The sequence below is a fragment of the Nyctereutes procyonoides genome, unplaced genomic scaffold (assembly GCF_905146905.1).
Source record: "Nyctereutes procyonoides isolate TBG_1078 unplaced genomic scaffold, NYPRO_anot_genome, whole genome shotgun sequence".
Lineage (NCBI taxonomy): Eukaryota > Metazoa > Chordata > Mammalia > Carnivora > Canidae > Nyctereutes > Nyctereutes procyonoides.
Window position 1 is genome coordinate 17,734,326 of NW_026575024.1, and position 19,813 is coordinate 17,754,138.

At 41.8% G+C, this 19,813-nt stretch overlaps 1 protein-coding gene across 3 annotated transcripts in view; it reads left to right on the forward strand.

The window, feature by feature from the left end:
- The window catches only part of PTPRT (protein tyrosine phosphatase receptor type T), a 1,038,801-nt gene that overhangs the window by 870,409 nt on the left and 148,579 nt on the right, over positions 1-19,813 (forward strand). For all 3 annotated transcript variants that reach the window (XM_055306331.1, XM_055306315.1, XM_055306321.1), the window contains one exon: positions 2,051-2,080. In XM_055306331.1, the coding sequence (XP_055162306.1) occupies positions 2,051-2,080 (30 nt within the window). The remainder of the gene's footprint in view (positions 1-2,050; positions 2,081-19,813) is intronic.

Genomic DNA, 19,813 nt, shown 5'->3' on the forward strand with positions numbered 1-19,813 from the left:
AACAGTTTTATCAGTGACCAGATTTTGCTGCATTGTGGCTCATTTTCCCCATCTCATCTTCCCAAGGAGTCATGGGGCTTCCTTCCTGCCATGACTTCTTAGCTCTCAGCATTACCTTCTTCTGGAGCTAGAGTTGGGCTTTTCTGATGAATAAGAGAAAGCCTAGAGGTGGCCCTGCCTAGGGGACTTTGGCTACTTCCTACTTGAAAGGGAGAAATTTGAGGCTCTAAGGACATGTTCCCACACTGCAGATATAAAGACTGCATCTTCCTGAGCCAAGCAAACTGGGATAACAGTTGCAAATAACCAAACAACTCAAGAGGCAAGAGAACTATTCTTGCCTATTCAGATAGATATTTGGGTACCTTAATTATCAGCAATTTTTTCTCAATCCACAAATGTATCAGTTATTGTCAGTGTGACTAAGTCTGTAAGATAAAAGCATTCTTATTTATTTCCCTATAAAATACAAAAAAAGTTATAACAAAAGGAATGTTGTGGACTTATTTGAGTTTTTTATTGTTCAGAAGCCAAGAGCTAGACAGTACATTGTGGGAAGAGAATTCAGGTAGTGATTTTTCAAGCTTTCTTTTGGAGAATGGGATTCTTAGTCATGTGAAATTTCAAATTATAAAATATAAAAAAATGGAAGGAGTGCCTGGGTGGCTCAGTGGTTGAGCATTTTCCTTTGGCTCAGATCATGATCCCAGAGTCCTGGGATTGAGTTCAGCATCAAGCTCCTGCAGGGAGAATGCCTCTCCCTCTGTCTATGTCTCTGCCTTTCTCTGTGTGTCTCTCATGAAGAAATAAATCTTTTTTTTTAATGGAGAAATGCTGTCTTTTGTGGATGGTGGGTGACCAGCAGTCCTACCTACTCAGTTTCCCACTCTCCCACTTCAGTGAGGCTACCTTGCAGAACCCTCAGGATCCTACAAGCACAGTTTGAAAACTAATCATCTAGTTCAACTCATATGAGTATCAGAAAGGAAATAAAGGCAGAGAGAATTTATTCAAGTTGTAGTCTGTTCAAATTGAAGGTCAGAATTCCTTTCTCTTAGTACAGTTCTCTTTAATGATGAAGTTTGAATTTTTTCTGATTACTGATATATAACAAATATGAAATTTGGTGATTTACTTTTCTTACTTATCTGTGCTTTGGTCAGGGCTTGAAGGGAATGACTTGTTTTGTTCCATGATACCAAGGATCCCCATTGACATAATCCAACTGGCAGAGGCTGACTGGATGTCTCTTTATGCAGGATTTGTGTCTCTCTACTTGGTCTTTTCAGGATGGCAACTTCAGGATACTTGGACTTCTTTCATAGACAGTTAGGGTTCCAACTGAGAGTTCTGAAAACCCAGCAAGAGCTACACATCTTCTTTCTGACATATCCTAGAAAGTCTCAGAATGTCATTCCTACCACAACCTGCTGGTCACATAGGATCAGTCCTGGTTCAGTGTGGGAAGGCACTACATATACACATGTGTACTGGGAAGTGTGGGTCATAGGGGAGCCATCTTGATTGCTTAGCTACCAATTACCTTACTTTTGGTATGACCTTACTAAATAGGTTCTGATGTGTTTTGACCTGAAACAGAGAACACAGAAGTCATTATGGTTTTACTTAGGTCATAAGAGCACTATCATGAAGAGTGGTTGAATAGTTCTAGAAGTCCACAAAAGTCTGACCCAGGACCAAAAAAAGGCATAAGGAACCTAGCTTTAGTTGACTGTAAAAAAAAAAAAAAAAAAAAAAGAACTTTCAAACAACTAAACCAGCCAACATTAGACATGGCTTTCTCTGCCTGAGTAGTGAATTTCTCCATCATAAGAGAGGTCTCTCTCACTCCTTCTACCACTGGAAGTATCTGATTCTCAGCAAAGATAATTAGTAGAGAAACTTGCATCTCCTTGAGCTTTGGGATGCTGAAATACTATATGCATTTCTAAGAATCAAGATTTCATATAAATCTAATTCTTGTTTGTTTGTCTTTTCTTTTTCCCCCTTTTTGGACATTTCCTTCATCTGACTGCCCATCAATATATAGAAGAAATGCTTATTCCTACTCCTATTACTTGTAAGTATCGACCCGGGGAAACTTTGCTTCGTGCCCTGTGAGGGAACCTGTAGCATGCATTTCCTGCACCAACCAAGTGTCTGTTGGTTTCTCATACTCACTTCTGTCTAAGTCATCTGTAGCCCCAAAGTTTTTATTTCACATAGATGTTTTCCATTTGAAAATGTGCTACCATTGTTTACATCTGTTATGTTTCTGCCATCTTGGATTCCTCCCCCCTACTTTTGGAGATGTGAAGGGCTATTTCTCCTTTGGCAGTGTAATTTTCTTATTAGAAATCCCCAGATTTCAGTAAGAGGTCAGCTTAATCCCCCTGCAGGACTTGCAAACATAAAACAGAATCACCATTCTCAGCAACATCAGAGCCCATTGGTATCTACTTGGGAAATGTGTAGCCTCGAGGGACTCAAAGATTAGAAAGAAATTCATTGGTTGTTTCCACTGTTTCAGTAAGTCTACAGGGAACCATGACTTTACCTAGAACCAGCTTAACAGGTAAAAGAAACATCCAAGGTCTTTGCTTTGCACTGGAATGATCACAGTGTGGGGTTTGGCATTAGTTATCTCATGTTGTCAAAGCATTTTGTTGGTAGTTATAGCTGGCCTGTTGCCTGTTAATTTTTTTGCACTTTCTAAATAAAGGGGATGATTTTTCTCATAATTAAACCAGAAATTTTGAAAACACAAAGGTAAAGGAGATAAAACTCCATAAACAGATCTTTGGTAATGAAAAGTTAAGAAAACCACTGAAGTAGCTCCATATCCATAATATGCATTCCCCATATTTGAAAATTGATGTCCAGAGAAGTATGTGAAATCACACATCCAGTGGGATTAAAACCCAGGACATCTGGCTTCTGGTAAAAGTGTATTGTCCATCATTCCATGTCTTGCTTCACTCTTGGCACACCCAGCCTTATGAGGGAAGCCATGTCTGCTAGTGGCATCTGCTGAAGCCTTCACTGGTGAGGATGGACCAGCCAAAGGCTATCCCACTCCCTCTGTTCAGTGTTTGGGTCCTACTCAATAGGCCATGCAATAAGCAGATAAGATTCTGATACTACTGCCATTATATTATATAGGAACCAATGGACTCCCACCACCAACACTGAAAGTACCAGAGAACTTGCTTCATTTGTTCATTCATCCATTCATTTGATAAACATGCATTAAACATGGTCATTATGTTCCAGACACTATGGATAGAGAGATGGCCAGGACTTTGAGCCCCACCCTCCTGGAGTTCAAGCTCCTTTGAGAACTAGCATAAAACCAAATACTTGAAAATGTCAGCTGAGGGTGCCTATGTATACTGTGGCATAGGAGAATTTGCTTGGGTGACTAGTTTTTAATGGGGCAGGGGATAGTTATCAGTGTTTATAGAAATGGATTTACCCACTGCTGAAGAAATAAGAATTCTAAGCAGAGGGAACAGCATCTGCAAAGGCATAGAGGTTACAACAATATGGGGTTTTGTTGCTGTGGTAGAAGGAGAATGAGTTTTAGGAGTCGTGAAGCTCTGGGTGCAAGTCACGTGTTTGTCACTCATCAGCTATGAAGCCTTTAGAAAATCTTCTGAACTCCTTGAGCCTTATTTCTCTTAACCCCAAAATAGGGGTAATAGTGCCTAACTCAGGGAATGAGGGATTTTGTAAAGTGCCTGGCACAAAGTTGGCACTCAATGGTTACTTTTCTCTCTTTCCCCCTTCAGGAAACCATAAGAAGTCAGAACAGTAGTATTGGCCCCTAGAAGCATCTCTGGTCTTCCAGAGGTTCTTCTGGCATCATAGTTCCACAATAGGTCTGGGCATACAATGATCCATTACAGCCTCTGGGCACCTCGCCTCCTGCATCAGTTAGCCAGTGTGCTTATTAGCACTATCTTTGGATGCCCACTGTGCTGAGTACTGTGGTGGAATCAAAGATGAAGAATGTGATGAAAGTGTAGGAGACAGACACTCAAGTGCTTGTAGTTCAAGGTGATAAACCGAAGTCTTTGGGTTGTGCAAACCTAAGAGTTCTAAGTCACAGATCTTAGATTGTGAAAGTGATGCCAGCTTGGAAACTGACCATGGTGAATGATTCAGAGGAGAAGAACTGGCATAGCAGATAGAGAGGTAGAAGGAGAACCTTAAGAACCAAGAGGAGAAGCCATTGCAGAAGGCAGACTTGACAGTGGAGGTGCTGCAGAGAGATGGGAGTGGAGAGCATGGGCACCGGCCTGCCATCTAACCATCAGAAGTCATTGTGCAGGTGGGTTGAGGGGAGGAAGGTAGCCTAGGGCCTGTGAGGAGGAGGATACTTCTCTTTAACCCCTGGGCCCTAGAACAGAGGAGAGCATGAGAGTGGCTCCTTGAAGGATCCAAAAGTCCTGGGCACTTGTATAGTAAAGGAAGGAAGAAGCCAGAAGATGCTGGTGGCTGTGGAAGGGAAAGTCCAGGGGCAGAGTGTTTGGGGATAGGGAGCAGCCCTGGAGGGGAGGCTCGGCAGGTTCTGTGAGACCATTGCATGGTTCTATAAGAGGCAAGATGCATGTAGATGGGAGAAAAAGAAACAGAAGGGAAATGCTGACCACCGTCATTTCCAGATTCCCCCGAGTCTTAGGTATTAACTCTGAGTGTGTGCCTTCAACCCCCTCTCCTCCAAGGGTAGTCCATAGACCAGCAGCATTGGCCATTACCTGGAGCTTGCTAGAACCGCAGCACAAGGGTCCCAAGTTGCACCTCTTGAATCAGAACCTGCATTGTAGATGCAATGTAGTCAAGAGCCCCAGGTGACTCGCGGGCACATGAAACTTTGAGACTTTCCAGACTTTCTGACTTAGCCAGAGTCTCAGTTGTCTTGTCTATAAAAAGGAAAAGCAATACCCTCCCCCAGGGGTTGGGGAGCCACCTGGTTCCTCTCTAAGCCCTAGAATCTTCTATGAAAGAGAAATCCTCCAACACACTTTCGCTGAATAATTATTTCAGTGAAATCCACATTTATCCATTCAACAGGTAAATGTGGGGTTCCCACTTTTGTGCCAGGCACTGGTCCTAACTGGCGTATAAGAGCGCAATAAATGAAACTCCCTGCCCACGTGAAGCTTTTTAGTAGAGGAGATTGAGGATAAATAACATGATAAGAAAGGTAGCATAAATGTTAGGGAATGGTCAAGAGAACTGAGGGGAAAAAAGATAAACCAGGAAAGAGGATCTAAAGTGTGAGTAGAGAAGGAGCAGAGGAATTTATTTTTCCTCAAAACAAAGAGGCCCTCAAGGGCTCTCCTCCCACTGAAAGATCCTATGCACAAAATCAGCAGTCCACAAATTTTTTTCCATAAGGAGTTAGTAGTAAATATTTTTGGCTTTGTGGGCATATGGTCTTTGTTGCATCTACTCTGCTTTTGTAACAGGAAAGCAGCCATAGATGATGTGCAAGTGAATGAGTATGGATGTATTTCAATTAAAAAAATATTTTAAAAAATCAAATAGCGGGCTAGATTTGTCCTGAGGGCCACAGTTGGCCAATCCCCACCCTGGGCTTTGAGACAGGAGGAAGATGGAGTTCAAGAGCCATCCTGTTTTATGAGCTCGTTCAGTGTGCTGCACCATATGTTTGCTGTTGCAGACACAAAGGTGAATGAGGCACACCTGAACCAGTTGAGAAGTGGGCAGAAGTTGACGGGAGTTACCGGTTGGTAGCTATTACAGGCCAGGCTCATCTAATGCTTGCAGAAAGCCCTGCAAGATACATGTGGCTGTGTTGAGTCTATGTAGACATTGAGACTGAGGTGTGAGGGCTTGTCTAGCTCCCATAGGCAGGATGTTGCAGGGTGACGGTTTGAATCCACGACCATGTGGCCCCAAGCCCTGCCCATCTGTCTCACTAAACCCTGTTCTTCAGAGGATGGAAGGGCTCTCACCTCGATCATGTGCTGGGACAAGCCCTTGGCCAGGCTTCAAGAGAGCCAGGATCCAAAGGCATATCTGCCTGTCTGCAGAAACTCAGTTCCATGCATGGACATCAGGGCCTTGCTAGGGACAGGAAGTGGTAGCTATCCCTGACTGGCCAGGAGGCCCTTGAGGCAGTTCTGTATTTGCTATCTTGCAGATTTGCTGCCCGGTGAGAGCTGAGAGCACCAGGCTGCCAGGTCAAAGGTAGCCTGAAGAGTGCCCCAAAGAGTGCTAATGACCAGGATACACAGAGCTATAGATTAAAGGAACTGAGACCTAGAGACAGAGGAGAGTCTAGAATGGGGCCCTTCTCTGTCTAGCACATACAAACAAACAAAAAATAGGAAAATAATGTGGGCGTTGGTGTCAGACCTAGATCACAGTTCTATTGTTACTTCTACCAGACTGCCCAGACCTTGAACAATCAGGGAACCACTCTGAGCCTCAGTTTCTTCATCTGCCTTGTGGTGATAACAACAGTGACGCCCCAGAGTTTTTGCAAGGAGTGGTAAGAGACAATGGAGGTCGTTTATAAATAGCATCTATGATTCCTCACATTCTGAGCTGACAGAAATGCTTCTCCAGAGTGCCCTTTTGTCTTTCTATAGCAAAGAAACACCCCCACAACTTCAGTGCCTGCTTTTTAAAAGGATATTAGGAGTTGGCACGTGTTCACGGGTTAATTTATCTCAGGGTATGTGATAGGCACAGTAATTGTTTCAAACAGAGACATTTTAGAGTAGTAGTTCTTGAAAAGGCACTAAGATGTTTATTTACCAACTGTTCAGGCAGAGAGAGAGAGAGAGAGAGAGAGAGAGCACACTTAACAGTCTCACTTAGCGTCGGATAAATGTGATACAAGTATCCTGGAGGCAGAAAATGGTGACCTGGGCTGAGTCCTGTCTGCAGACACTCAGGAACTCTTAGGTTTTTCCGCTATCCTTTTTATCTCTCCCCATTGCAGCATGTTTGGATCCTACATCTACCCTTCAAGGTCCAGATATGACAGTGTCTCCTACAGGAAGTCTTCCCTGATTCTCTCCACCTGCAGGAATAGGCCTTTTCTCCGAACTCTCACTGCAGTTATTTGTTATCATGGGCAGGAGCAAATGTGTCTTAAGGATGTTTCTTGCTCATTGAGGTTTCCCCCCATGGTGCCTCTAAGAGGCATACTGAACCCTAGTAAGTGTATGTGGAATGAATGAGAAGAACAAGATGATGTTAAAAGACATAACAGCTAAAGTCAACAGGGAGATAGATGATCTGCTCTTAAAAAGAAAAAAAAAATGGCAACAAATTTCAGATCCCCCCAGCCCTGTACCTTCCTTGCCACTGTATCTTTAAGGCAACCTTTGGTCCTGTTCAGTGTCTGAATCCCAGTGTCCTGATATAAATGGAGCCCGAAAATGCATACCTCCCAGAGATCTTGCAAGGGTTGGAGGAGATAATGCTTGGGAAATGCCTAGCACCTGATAGATCCTCACCCAAAGTAAGAAACCACCTCCTTTTGTCAGTGCATACACCTTTCCACATCATGGGCTTTTGTAAATCAAATACCATCGCCTCAATACACATAAAGAGGAATTTAGAATGATTGTATCAAGAGATACTCAAAAAGCATTTTATGTAATTCATCAGTCACTTCAAATAAAAAATGAAGAAAAAATAGGAATCGAAGGGAACCATTTAGAGATGATAAGTATCAATTACCAAAAGCTGACAGCAAACATGTTGACAAGAGGAAATGGAAGGTATTGCCATGAGGGCAAGGCAGAGACGGCTACCATGCTGCCGCTGCTCAGCCAAGGGGCTGAGCCGCTCTGGGGTGGGGCCCGTGGTGAGAATTCTGATTCCTGGGCCCCACCCCAGAGCGGCTCAGTCCCTCTGAAGATGCGACCTGGGAATCAGCATGTGAGCACGCACCTCAGATTATTATTCTACATGCCAACTTTGAGAACAGTTTCTCTCCTGACATCCTCACATCACCTGTGTATCACTGTCCCTTTCTCAGTATCGTTACCTTTGTGCTTTGCCCTCTTCCCAGGATGCCTAGCCACCTTCTGTGCCTGCAAAATTCCAGACTCTTTAAAGGGGATGTAGTATCCATAGTACCAGGCTCTCATCTTTGTCGTTGCATTCAGCTGTCATTCATTCGCCCCCTGACTCACTCATTCATGAACCATTCTCACATTATACTGCCCGTGGTGTATTTGCACGTCTGTCTCCTTGTTGACAAGGACTATGTATTACTCATCTTTCATTTCCCGATGACTAACTTGGAGCCCAGAACAAATCAGACATCATAAGACTGTGTTGATTACAGGAATGAGTACACACAGGTGGGTGTATGTGTGACGTTGATACCCTCATTTTGTTTTATCTCCCGTTGAATGATACTATTCCATTCTCCAGAAGTTAGGATCCATTTTCATTTATTTTGGCATATGGTGATGGGACTGGTGGGGGGAGGGGAACTTTTGGATCAGACCTACCTTGTAACTGTATATTGATTTTAGGTTTAGAAATGTGCTTGTGTGTCACAATTATAAATGCATAAAATTAATGAATGCTGTTACAACAAGATAGATATAAATGCACTGGGCTAGATCATGTGCACAGATAGATTTGGATAGGGATTCCGACTGAATGGATGCTTTATTGTTTACTCTATTGAATTAGAGTCTAAACACATCAGTCATGAATACCAAACAGAGCAAATCTATAAGTCAGAGGCTCTGTCACCTTAATCAGGGAAAATACAAATGAGCATTTCCCTTCCAAAGAAGATGGAAGACGTTTATACTAGAGTTTTAAGTTTATACTTTAAGTTTTAAAACCAATTAGGTATTAGTGATGCCTTGAGGCTTAGAAAGGTCTGCCTGGGATTCTAAATGCTTCTATTCTGTAAATGTACTTGAACTTGTAAAGACGGTAAGAGAGAACGTGGGGGGGTTCTCTGTTGACAGAGAAAGGTGACATACTGAAATGTGGTTGGAAAGAGAAGTTCTCATAGAGAAAGTTGTGATGTGCTGCTCAGATCTCCCTTCAAGAATGAAGGACTTTGGGTAAATACCCAGTAGTGGAATTGCTAGATCATAGGGTAGTTCTATTTTCAATTTCTTGAGGAGCCTCCATACTGTTTTCCACAATGGCTGCACCAGTTTGCACTCCCAGCAATGGTGCACGAGGGTTCCTTTATCTCTGCATCCTTGCCAACACCTGTTGTTTCTTATGTTTTTGATTTTAGCCATCCAGACTAAAATCATCCAGGTATGAAGTGATATCTCATGGTGGTTTTGATTTGCGTTTGCCTGATGATGAGTGATGTTGAGCATCATTCCATGTGTCTATTGGCACATGGATGTCGTCTTGGAAAAATGGATAAAGAAATTCTATTTAAATTAATTAGAAATTATGGAAGTATGTGTGTGTGTTGTGTGTGTGTGTTTGTGGAAAATGTGTATATAAATATGTGTGTGTACAAAATGGAATATTACCTAGCCATAAAAAGGAATGAGATATTGACACTGCAACAACATGGATGAGTTTAGAGGATGTAATGCTAAGTGAAATAAATCATCTAGAGAAAGACAAATACCATATGATTTCACTCATGTGGAATTTAAGAAACAAAACAGAGAGCCTAGGTGGCTCAGTCAGTTGAGCATCTGCCTTCAGCTCAGATCATGATCCCAGGGTCGTTGGATTGAGCCCCACATCAGGCTCTCTGCTCAGTGGGGAGTCTGCTTCTCCCTCTGCCCCTCCTCCCTACTTTTGCTCTTTCACATGTGTGCTCTCTCTCTCTCAAATGAGTAACTATAATCCTTAAAAAAAGAAAAAGAAAAAAAAAAGATGAATAGCAACAACAAAAAAAAATCCTAAATACAGAGAACAAACTGATGATTGCCAGAGGTGAGGTTGGGGTGAAGGATGGGTGAAATAGATAAAGGGGATTAAAAGTACACTTATCTTGGTGAGCACTGAAATACATATAGACTTGTTGAATCATTATATTGTATAATTGAAACTAATATAACACTATATATTAATTATACTTCAATTTTTCGATCAAAACATTTTTAATAATAAATTTATTTTTATTGGTGTTCAATTTGCCAACATACAGAATAACACCCAGTGCTCATCCCATCAAGTGCCCCCCTCAGTGCCCATCACCCACTCACCCCCACCCCCCGCCCTCCTCCCCTTCCACCACCCCTAGTTCGTTTCCCAGAGTTAGGAGTCTTTATGTTCTGTCTCCCTTTCTGATATTTCCCACACATTTCTTCTCCCTTCCCTTATATTCCCTTTCACTATTATTTATATTCCCCAAATGAATGAGAACATATAATGTTTGTCCTTCTCCGATTGACTTATTTCACTCAGCATAATACCCTCCAGTTCCATCCACGTTGAAGCAAATGGTGGGTATTTGTCGTTTCTAATGGCTGAGTAATATTCCACTTATTCCTAGTTGTTCCCACTTATTACCTAGTTGTATACATAAACCACATCTTCTTTATCCATTCATCTTTCGATGGACACTGAGGCTCCTTCCACAGTTTGGCTATTGTGGACATTGCTGCTAGAAACATCGGGGTGCAGGTGTCCCGGCGTTTCACTGCATCTGTATCTTTGGGGTAAATCCCCAACAGTGCAATTGCTGGATCGTAGGGCAGGTCTATTTTTAACTCTTTGAGGAACCTCCACACAGTTTTCCAGAGTGACTGCACCAGTTCACATTCCCACCAACAGTGTAAGAGGGTTCCCTTTTCTCCGCATCCTCTCCAACATTTGTGGTTTCCTGCCTTGTTAATTTTCCCCATTCTCAGTGGTGTAAGGTGGTATCTCATTGTGGTTTTGATTTGTATTTCCCTGATGGCCAGTGATGTGGAGCATTTTCTCATGTGCATGTTGGCCATGTCTATGTCTTCCTCTGTGAGATTTCTCATGTCTTTTTCCCATTTCATGATTGGATTGTTTCTTTGGTGTTGAGTTTAATAAGTTCTTTATAGATTTTGGAAACTAGCCCTTTATCTGATATGTCATTTGCAAGTATCTTCTCCCATTCTGTAGGTTGTCTTTTGGTTTTGTTGACTGTATCCTTTGCTGTGCAAAAGCTTCTTATCTTGATGAAGTCCCAATAGTTCATTTTTGCTTTTGTTTCTTTTGCCTTCGTGGATGTATCTTGCAAGAAGTTACTGTGGCTGAGTTCAAAAAGGGTGTTGCCTGTGTTCTCCTCTAGGATTTTGATGGAATCTTGTCTCACATTTAGATCTTTCATCCATTTTGAGTTTATCTTTGTGTATGGTGCAAGAGAGTGGTCTAGTTTCATTCTTCTGCATGTGGATGTCCTATTTTCCCAGCACCATTTATTGAAGAGACTGTCTTTCAAAACATTTTTTAATGGACTCATTCCCCATTCCACCAGAATTGGTGCTGGTCACAAATATACATGACCCATGGCTGACAGCCCCCTTTGGGACAATTTGCCCTTCAGAGCAAATACAATCTGCCACACTTCCATTGACTTATCTTCAGTTTGGCCACTGGAGACAAGTGGATTTGAGTATGTGGCATGCCCCTCCCCTACATGTGCACATGTCATTGCCCATGGACATGTTGTGTACCAACTAACTGGAGTCACCACTTGTGCACTGATGATAAGTAAATTCTAGAAAGTTCTTCCTTGCACAATGATTCATTTACAGGCATTTGCTTCTTACTTGTGTCTGTGCAGGGCACAAGGGCTGTGGGCATCTTCATTCATAACTCCTGCCTGAGGGAGCTCACTGTGTATCACGGAAGAGACTGTAGCTATTGCTGAACCAGCCAAGGGAGAGAGTGAGGGTCAGAAGTGCCTGCCACGGCACTCCTCGGGGCCCTCCAGGGCAGGAATGGGTTTAGTCCTGAAAGCACTTGCCTTTAGCAAGCATCCCCAGAGTGGGAATGACTTTTGCAGCTAGGGCTGTAGCAAAGATAGGATCCTGAGAGGCACAAACTGGAAAATGCCTTTCTAAGTGTTTCAGCGTAGTGCTCTTAATGGAAGGAAGTGCTTTAGTTAAGCTCTGCAATGTTGATAATGATGATAATGATTACATCGTGGTTGTATATACAGCTTTATCTCTTCCAAAGTGCTTTCCCACTTATTACCTAGTTGTCTGGTTGGGCTTGGAGGTACTTATGAAGGTATTATTAGACCGACGATTGTGCCGTGCAGGAAGAGAGCCCTGGGCATGCTGGATCCACAGGTTAGGGCACTTGCTGCAATCCCACCTTCAATGTCTCATCTGGAAAATGGGAATAATGGCACCTATATTTCAGAAAAGCTGTTCTGTTTAAGCGACATATTCTTTCATTCATGAGGGTCTACCAAGCAGTTATTCTTGTGCTAAGTACTGAGCTAGGTATTAAGTGTTTAGAAAGAAATGTCCTTCTCTCAAGGAGCTCACAGCTTAAAAGGCAACTTGCACATGTTAAAAAGTTATAGAATAATGTTATGCATACATGAAAGAGGAGAGTGAAGATATGACAAGGGGAGGAAATCACTGAATCTGCTTTAGTGGAAAGATACCTGTGGGCCAAAGGGCTTAATAGGATGCTTAGCTTGGGGAAGACGCAGGACCTCACTGGAAAAATAATACCCATGTTTCTCCTTGGCCTCACTGTCTAGAAATACACACACACACACACACACACACACACACACACATTATATAACTAAATAGGTGACCTGCTAGAGAAAACTTGGGAATAAAGGAATGAGAGAGAGCAAAAAAAGAGGGAGAAAGTGTGAATCCCAGTCCCACTGCTTAGCAGCTGTGAATCATAAGTGTTCTGAGTTTGTTTCTTATCTGTAAAATGGGAATTTTAGTGCTCAATTCATGACATAATCTTAAGACATTAAATGAGGGGCACCTGGTTGGTTACGTCAGTTAAGCATCCAAATCTTGATTTTGGCTCAGTTCATGATCTCCCAGTGGTGGGATCCAGCCCCATGTTGGGCTGCACACTCAGCATGGAGTCTGCTTGGGATTCTCTCTCCCTTTGCCCCCAACCCCTGCTCATGCTCTCTCTCTCTCTCCCAAATTAAATAAACGAAATCTTAAAAAAAGAAATTAAGTTATTTAATGTATGTACCAGGGGAATTGTCATTTATTAACTAACAGAGCTGAATTAGGACATAGCTATGGTTGGCTATGTCAGGGTTTGAGGGAATACAGAAGTTGTAACTTCTAAACATAAGTTAAACGGAAGAAGAATTTGTCAGATAGAATGAAGTGGGACAATTGTAGATAGAAGTTCTTAAACTTATAATATTTCTCCCCTGAGTAACCGAATAAGACACCCCTCCTAGCATCCATCACTGTGATATCAGTGAGAGAGAGCAGAGTCAGTTAATGATTCTGGCCAGCACCACAAAGGTGGACAAAGTCATTTCAATACAAGAAGACTCTGTAAACCAGTGGTTAGAAAAAGGACTGGGGTTGAAGGTAGAAGGTCTACCCTTGGCTCTTTCTAAAATCGGGGCTAGGGAATGACAGGTCTCTCCCTTGCCAAAACCTGTCTTGAAAGAGGCAGTGTTCTCAGAATGCATAATGTCCACTCAATCATGAATAGTCCCACTGTCCCACTGGGAATGTTGCCTCCTTCCTGGAAGCAGAGCTTAGAGGAATTGGTAGGTGTTTGAGGAGGGCAATGAGGTAGGGAGGATACCACAAGCCACAACCTATAATGACTGGAGAACTGATTTCATTGGTCGCAAGGGATGGCTGCACATTTTAATGTTCGCCAGGTTACTTTGATCTGAAACCATGGCTGAGAACCATCCATCTGAGAGAGCTTGAGAATCTAGGGTCATGGAATATAGGCATTCGGAAGATGAGCATGAGGGCCTGCTTTGGCCATTTAATAAGAACGTCAGTTGAGAATTTGATCCTACAGTATTATCAAATAGACATGGCTTTGGTTATGCTAATGGAAATTGAGTTTGGAGAGCAGAGTCCATAGAAGACAGAGCCCTATTGGCTAGCACTATTTCCTTCCTTTAGATATGGAGGTAGGCAGTCTGTATGCTGTTCACAAAGGTGTAGAGTCCATTTAACCAAAGGCAAAAATGCCCCAGACACATTTTAAAATAGTATTTAATTTCTCATCACAATCACTTCCCATGGTGGTGTTAATACCACCATGAGGAGTAAAGACCCCTCAGCCGTGATTGATCTCCTGAGAAATAAGTGTTTGTGAACATTCTTTTCATCAGTAAAACCTCAAGGAGCCCAATACTTTTTCTTATAAAAGCTGCTTTTTGACAGAATAAAAACATTGGCTGAACTTCATTCTGGAGCAGTTTCTCGTTCTAATGGCTTTGAGCCACTGTGCAGAATATTCTTTAAAAAACTCACATTTTTTTTTAAACAGAAGGATTAAAAGGTCGATGTAGTCAAGACCTTGTTTTTACTGGGAGACTTGACTTTGTGAAGAATGAAAATTTGGTTTATTAAGGTTATAAACCAAGCTGAGCCTCAACGTTAAAGAAAGCCTGCCTTGTTTTGGAAAACAGCTTAGTGACAATGACATTATTAGAAATCAAGAAAAGCTAAGATAGTCTGTATCTTACTTTATTCTCCCTTCTCATGTCATTTATAATTTGGACATCTGATGAAGATAGAACTTCTAGTGAAAAATACAAGCTCAGATATGGTTAATAAGGGATCTCATACTATCCTTCGTCTTGGCTCTACTTTATACAACAAAACTACCATGAAGATGTGAGATCTAAGGTTTTGCCAAGAAATCTGTGGCTAATTCAAAGTGTATGCATCCACTATATCGCCATGCTGGTGTCTTCCAGCCATCTAAGCTAGGAGCGGTTTTCTCAATAAATGATACTTCCGTAATCTCATCTCCCACCTCTTATGGTATTAAGCAGTGCTTTTGCCTTAGCTCTGAATGATGAGGAAAACCATACTCAGCACCTAGAGGCAGTGTAGTAGAAAGAAGACCATGGACTGCATTTGTGTTTGAATCCTGGACTCTGCCACTTTCTAACCTAATGTCTCTGGGCCTGTGTTTCCTCATATGTAAAAAAGGAGGGCAGTGATACTAAATTTGGAGGGTTACCATGGGGATTTATCAGGATTGCATAAGAGAATGCAAAACATGTACAACATGTGGTTCTGCATCTGGTACACAGTAGGTGCTCAGTGCATTACAGCTGTTATTATAGTTTATATTTTATGTCTATATGTGTTTTTCACTTTAGAAAGTACTTTTATGCAGATATCTCCTGTAACTTTCAAGGCACTTGAGGAAGTATCTTAAATGTAAGAAAATGAAGACTCACCAAACTGACCAGGGCCACAGGATATTTGGATATTTGGACAGAGTTGCCAGTTACTGGTGCCATGTTCCTATGATGGATTGGGAGGTGAATGTGACAGGGATCTGACCGCAGAAGCGATAAGCATTATCCCCTCTGAGACCAGGCAGGATATGCCCTGAATAAAGTCCAAAGTTGATCACTACCTGAAAGTTAATAACCATTGCCCGAAATTATAATTGGAGGGAAAAAAAGTCTATATGAAAAGTCTATACTTCATTCCATTAAATACATTCACCATATAAATCGGACAAGATTTGAACAAAGAACAAGGTTATTCATCTTTTTATAATTATGAGAAATTTTATGATCTGTGTTGGAGAAATAAGGACAATGATTAAAGCCAAGATAAGAATGGGGGTGATTTTTATTATTGTTTTTTAAACAGGCCTTTTGAGTCCCATTTTTTAAAAAGATTTATTTATTTATTTCAGAGAGAGAGAGAGCATCGGAGGTAGGGGTGAGAAGCAGAGTGAGAGGGAGAGAGAAATCCAAGCAGACTCTACAGTGAGCACAGAGCCTAACACAGGGCTTGGTCTCACAACCATGAGGTCATGACCTGAGCCGAAACCAAGAGTTGAACACTTAACCAACAGCACCACCCAGGTGCCCTGAGTCCCACTTTTAATTTTATAGGATAAACATTTGTCTCTAAACATGTTTTTGTTTATAATGTCTTATGAATAAGGTGTCATGGAGAGGATTTTATTCAAATGTAGTTCTGCCAGAAATAGGGAAATAATGTTATTTAAAAATCTACCCAGATGTTTATGATACTTAGCAAGACAACAGGTGTCTGGTTTCATTTTCTGGAAAGTTGAGGTTTGAAGGCTTCCCCCCATTTCTTTCTTTAAAAAATAAATGTACAGCAGCATTCTAGAATCAGCCGTTGACACCTGCAAGAAATCTTGCTTAATTTTGATTGAGCTTATGTTAGACCTATAGATCAGTTTGGTGAGAATTGGCATCATAACAATATTGAGACTTCTGGCCCAGGAACATGGGGTGTCTCTCCATTTGTATGGTTCTACTTTGATTTATTTTATCACCCACTTACAGTTTTCAGCATGCAGGCCCCATGCATGTTTTGGAGGATTTATGCATGAATGTTTTGTTTTTCTCCATGCTATTGTAAATAGTACCATTTTTAAAATTTCATATTCTAATTGTTAGTTGTTAATATATGGAAATGTTAATATATGGAAATTCTTGTATATTAAAAAACTAATACATGCGGAACCAAAAAAAATACAAAGACAAAAAAGAGAGGTCTCAGGTAAAGAAACAATAACTTCTTTCAGGACTATTGCATGAAAGATAAATTAGACAAGACAAATAGATAAGAAAAATGTGTGTGTATGTGTGTATATGCATGTGTGTGTGTACAGACAGACACACTGGAATATTGCACAGCTATAAAAAGGGTGAGATCTTGCTATTTGTTACAACACGGATGGACCTGGAGAGTATTATGATGTGAAGTAAGTCAGACTGAGAAGGATAAATACCACATGATTTCACTCAAGTAGCATCTTCTAAATACAAAACAAATTCATAAACAAAAAGAATAAATCCCATAAATACAGAGAACAAACTGACGGCTGCCAGAGAGAAGGGGTGGGGAATGGGCAAAATTAGGGAAAGAGTGGGAGATACAGGCTTCTGGGTACAAAATGAATGAGCCATAGAAATAGAATAGGGATTATGAGCAATGATATTATTATAGTGCTGTACAGTAATCAATGGTTGCTTCATTGTGGTCTAACATAGAAGCTGAATCACTATATTGTACACCTGAAGCCAATGTAACAAAGTGTGTCAACTGTCCTCAAATAAAATGAAAAAATTAAAAGAAAAAAAGAGCAGTCAGGCCAACCCAGGCCAGGTACATAGCCAAGAACTCAGTATGTGCTCAAAATGTTATTTCTACCTGTCTTACCTTCTCACATTCTGTAGTGCTCTCAACGCAAGGCTCTCTTCCATGAGTGGAAGTCATGGGAGTCAGAATTATGTGATAGTTAAAATGGTAAGACTTAGTTTTAGGCAGACCTGGGTTTGAATCTTGGCTCTAACACACACAGGCTGTGTGGTCTTGAGCTTGTCTCTCACCCTCTCTGTCCTTCAATTTCCTATTCCTGTAAAGTGGGGATGATACAAGATAAGGTGGTAATGACCATAACAAAGATCCTGGCACCTTGCAAATGCCCAGTGAGCGTTAAGTACTCTTATTGTTGCTTTGTTGTTGTTGTTAAGCTTCAAGGAGAAAGATGCTAGAGAAGCCTAAGAAAGACCTTGCTAACAGTGCTTGTCCAACAGTAGAATAGGTTGTATGTAGGGTAGTGGGCCTCCCATAACAGAATAATAGACCACCCTTATCTAGGATGTCCCAGAGAGTTTCCCCAGGGTTGGAGTACTGTGATTTTCCCCAGGGCATTAGAAGTAAGTGGCAGTGGTTCCAGCCTCCCTCCCTGGTCGCCTAAGATGCTTGACCTACAGACACAAAGAGCTTGAAATGATATCCATGAAAAAATAAATGCAGACTACACTTATCTTTCCATCAGCTACCGTTTATGATTACACATTAAATTCAATTGCTTTCTTTAGGGCTCTGGTGCTGAGACCCATCCCCTCCAGCCCAGTGCCATCTATTCTGGCTTTCCCCAGGAGTGCAGACAGACCAGCCGCTTTCCTAGTGTACACTAATTAATTTATCTCATGCTTGTGATTTTACGGTGCTTAAGTGCTGGAGCATTTCTGTTTATTCTTCTCCCTGAAAAGCACCTCACATTGCATAAAGACCATGAATCTCCATTGCAAACGCCGTCTGTCTTGGGCTGGGGAACAGCCCGCCGGCAGCCTGTTGTCTTGCTGGCAGTGCCTCTTACAGCCAAAGTAACACATCCATTAATTTATCCTTAATGACATTTTGACATTCCAATCAGTTCATCAGATGTTCCTTATGCAATCCTTCTCCCGCACGGCCGGGCCAGGGTGCCAGGCCACTCTTGATGCATAATGCATGAAGCCAGTGCAGTGCTCAGTACCCTCTGACAGACAGACACATCTGCTTTCCACAGGCTGCATGTTTCTCACAGCCCTGGCTCCTCGAGGGAGCCCCACCAATGCCTTCAGCAATGTTTTCTTCTGCGCTTCCAGCTTGCTGTGCTTCAGGGAAGCTGGTCAGTTCAAGTAGAGATGTCCTGGTTCAACAACATACATGTAACAGTGCTGAGGGGAAGTGAGAATGTGTCAAACCCCTGCCACACTCAGAAGATTTAGAGAAGCTTTCATTCTACTAATTTCAGGTGGAAGAAAGTCCTGTAACAAACCTAACATCTTGAATTTCATTACCATGCTACTACTTAAAAATAATGATTGTGAAGACATTCTGATAGCAACAATGGATATCAAAGAAGAGATGAAAATTGTCCTTAATACCTTCCATATAACACATCAGCATGGATACACTTCCTCATAGTGGCAATCACAACGCAGACCTAGTTTCATTGTCTAGTTTGGGGTGTTTTTTTTTTAACTTAATGTAAACCAGTTAGCATTCTTCAATGTAGTTACATAGTTTTCATTTTTAATGGTACTCCATCATTTTAATAGCTGTGTAATATTCCATCCAGGGGATGCACCATCATTTACTGAACCAGTCCCCTGTTGGTAGACATTTATGAGGCTGTGACTGATGGTGTGCTGTTCAAGAGAAGCAGCAGAGCAGCCTCCAGGAGGGAGCAAGGCTCTGCAGCGTGAAGGCTGGGGACTCTAGTCCTACCTGCTCCCTTACCTGTTGTATGAGTCTGAGATTAACCTCTGGGCCTTCGATTCCTCACCTACAAAACCAAAGAAATAATCACTACCTTTTAGTGTTGCTGTGAGGATTATGGATGTTTTCAAGATCCCGAGCACACGGTGGTTTTTACTACATGTTAAACTATTACGTTCAATCGTCTGTATCAGTGGTTGTAGATTAAGGGCAGCTCTGCCCTCCTTAGCCTCCATCCTGGGGACGTTTAACAGTACCTAAGGATATTTTAGGTCTTTCACATCTGGGAGTGAGAGGAGTTACTGGAATGGGGTGGGTAGAAGCCAAGGAAACAGCTAAACATGCTGCCAGCTACAGGACAACCCACACAACAAAGGATTATCCTATCCCATGAGGCAATAGTGCTGAGATTAAGAACCCCTGGCATACACAAAGCTGTTTTCCAGTGTTACCTAATATATTTTTTACTATTATTTCATTAGGACAAAGTCCTATGAAAATGGGAATTCTTAAATAAAGAGTATATTATGCCCACTGGCAGTTTTAGGAGAATTGGGGTGGGGTGGGAGATGGGAATAAGGTTTGAGGTGACCTACTGGGGAGAATAGACAGCAGATCAATGGTGTATGCTCCCCAGTGGGGCA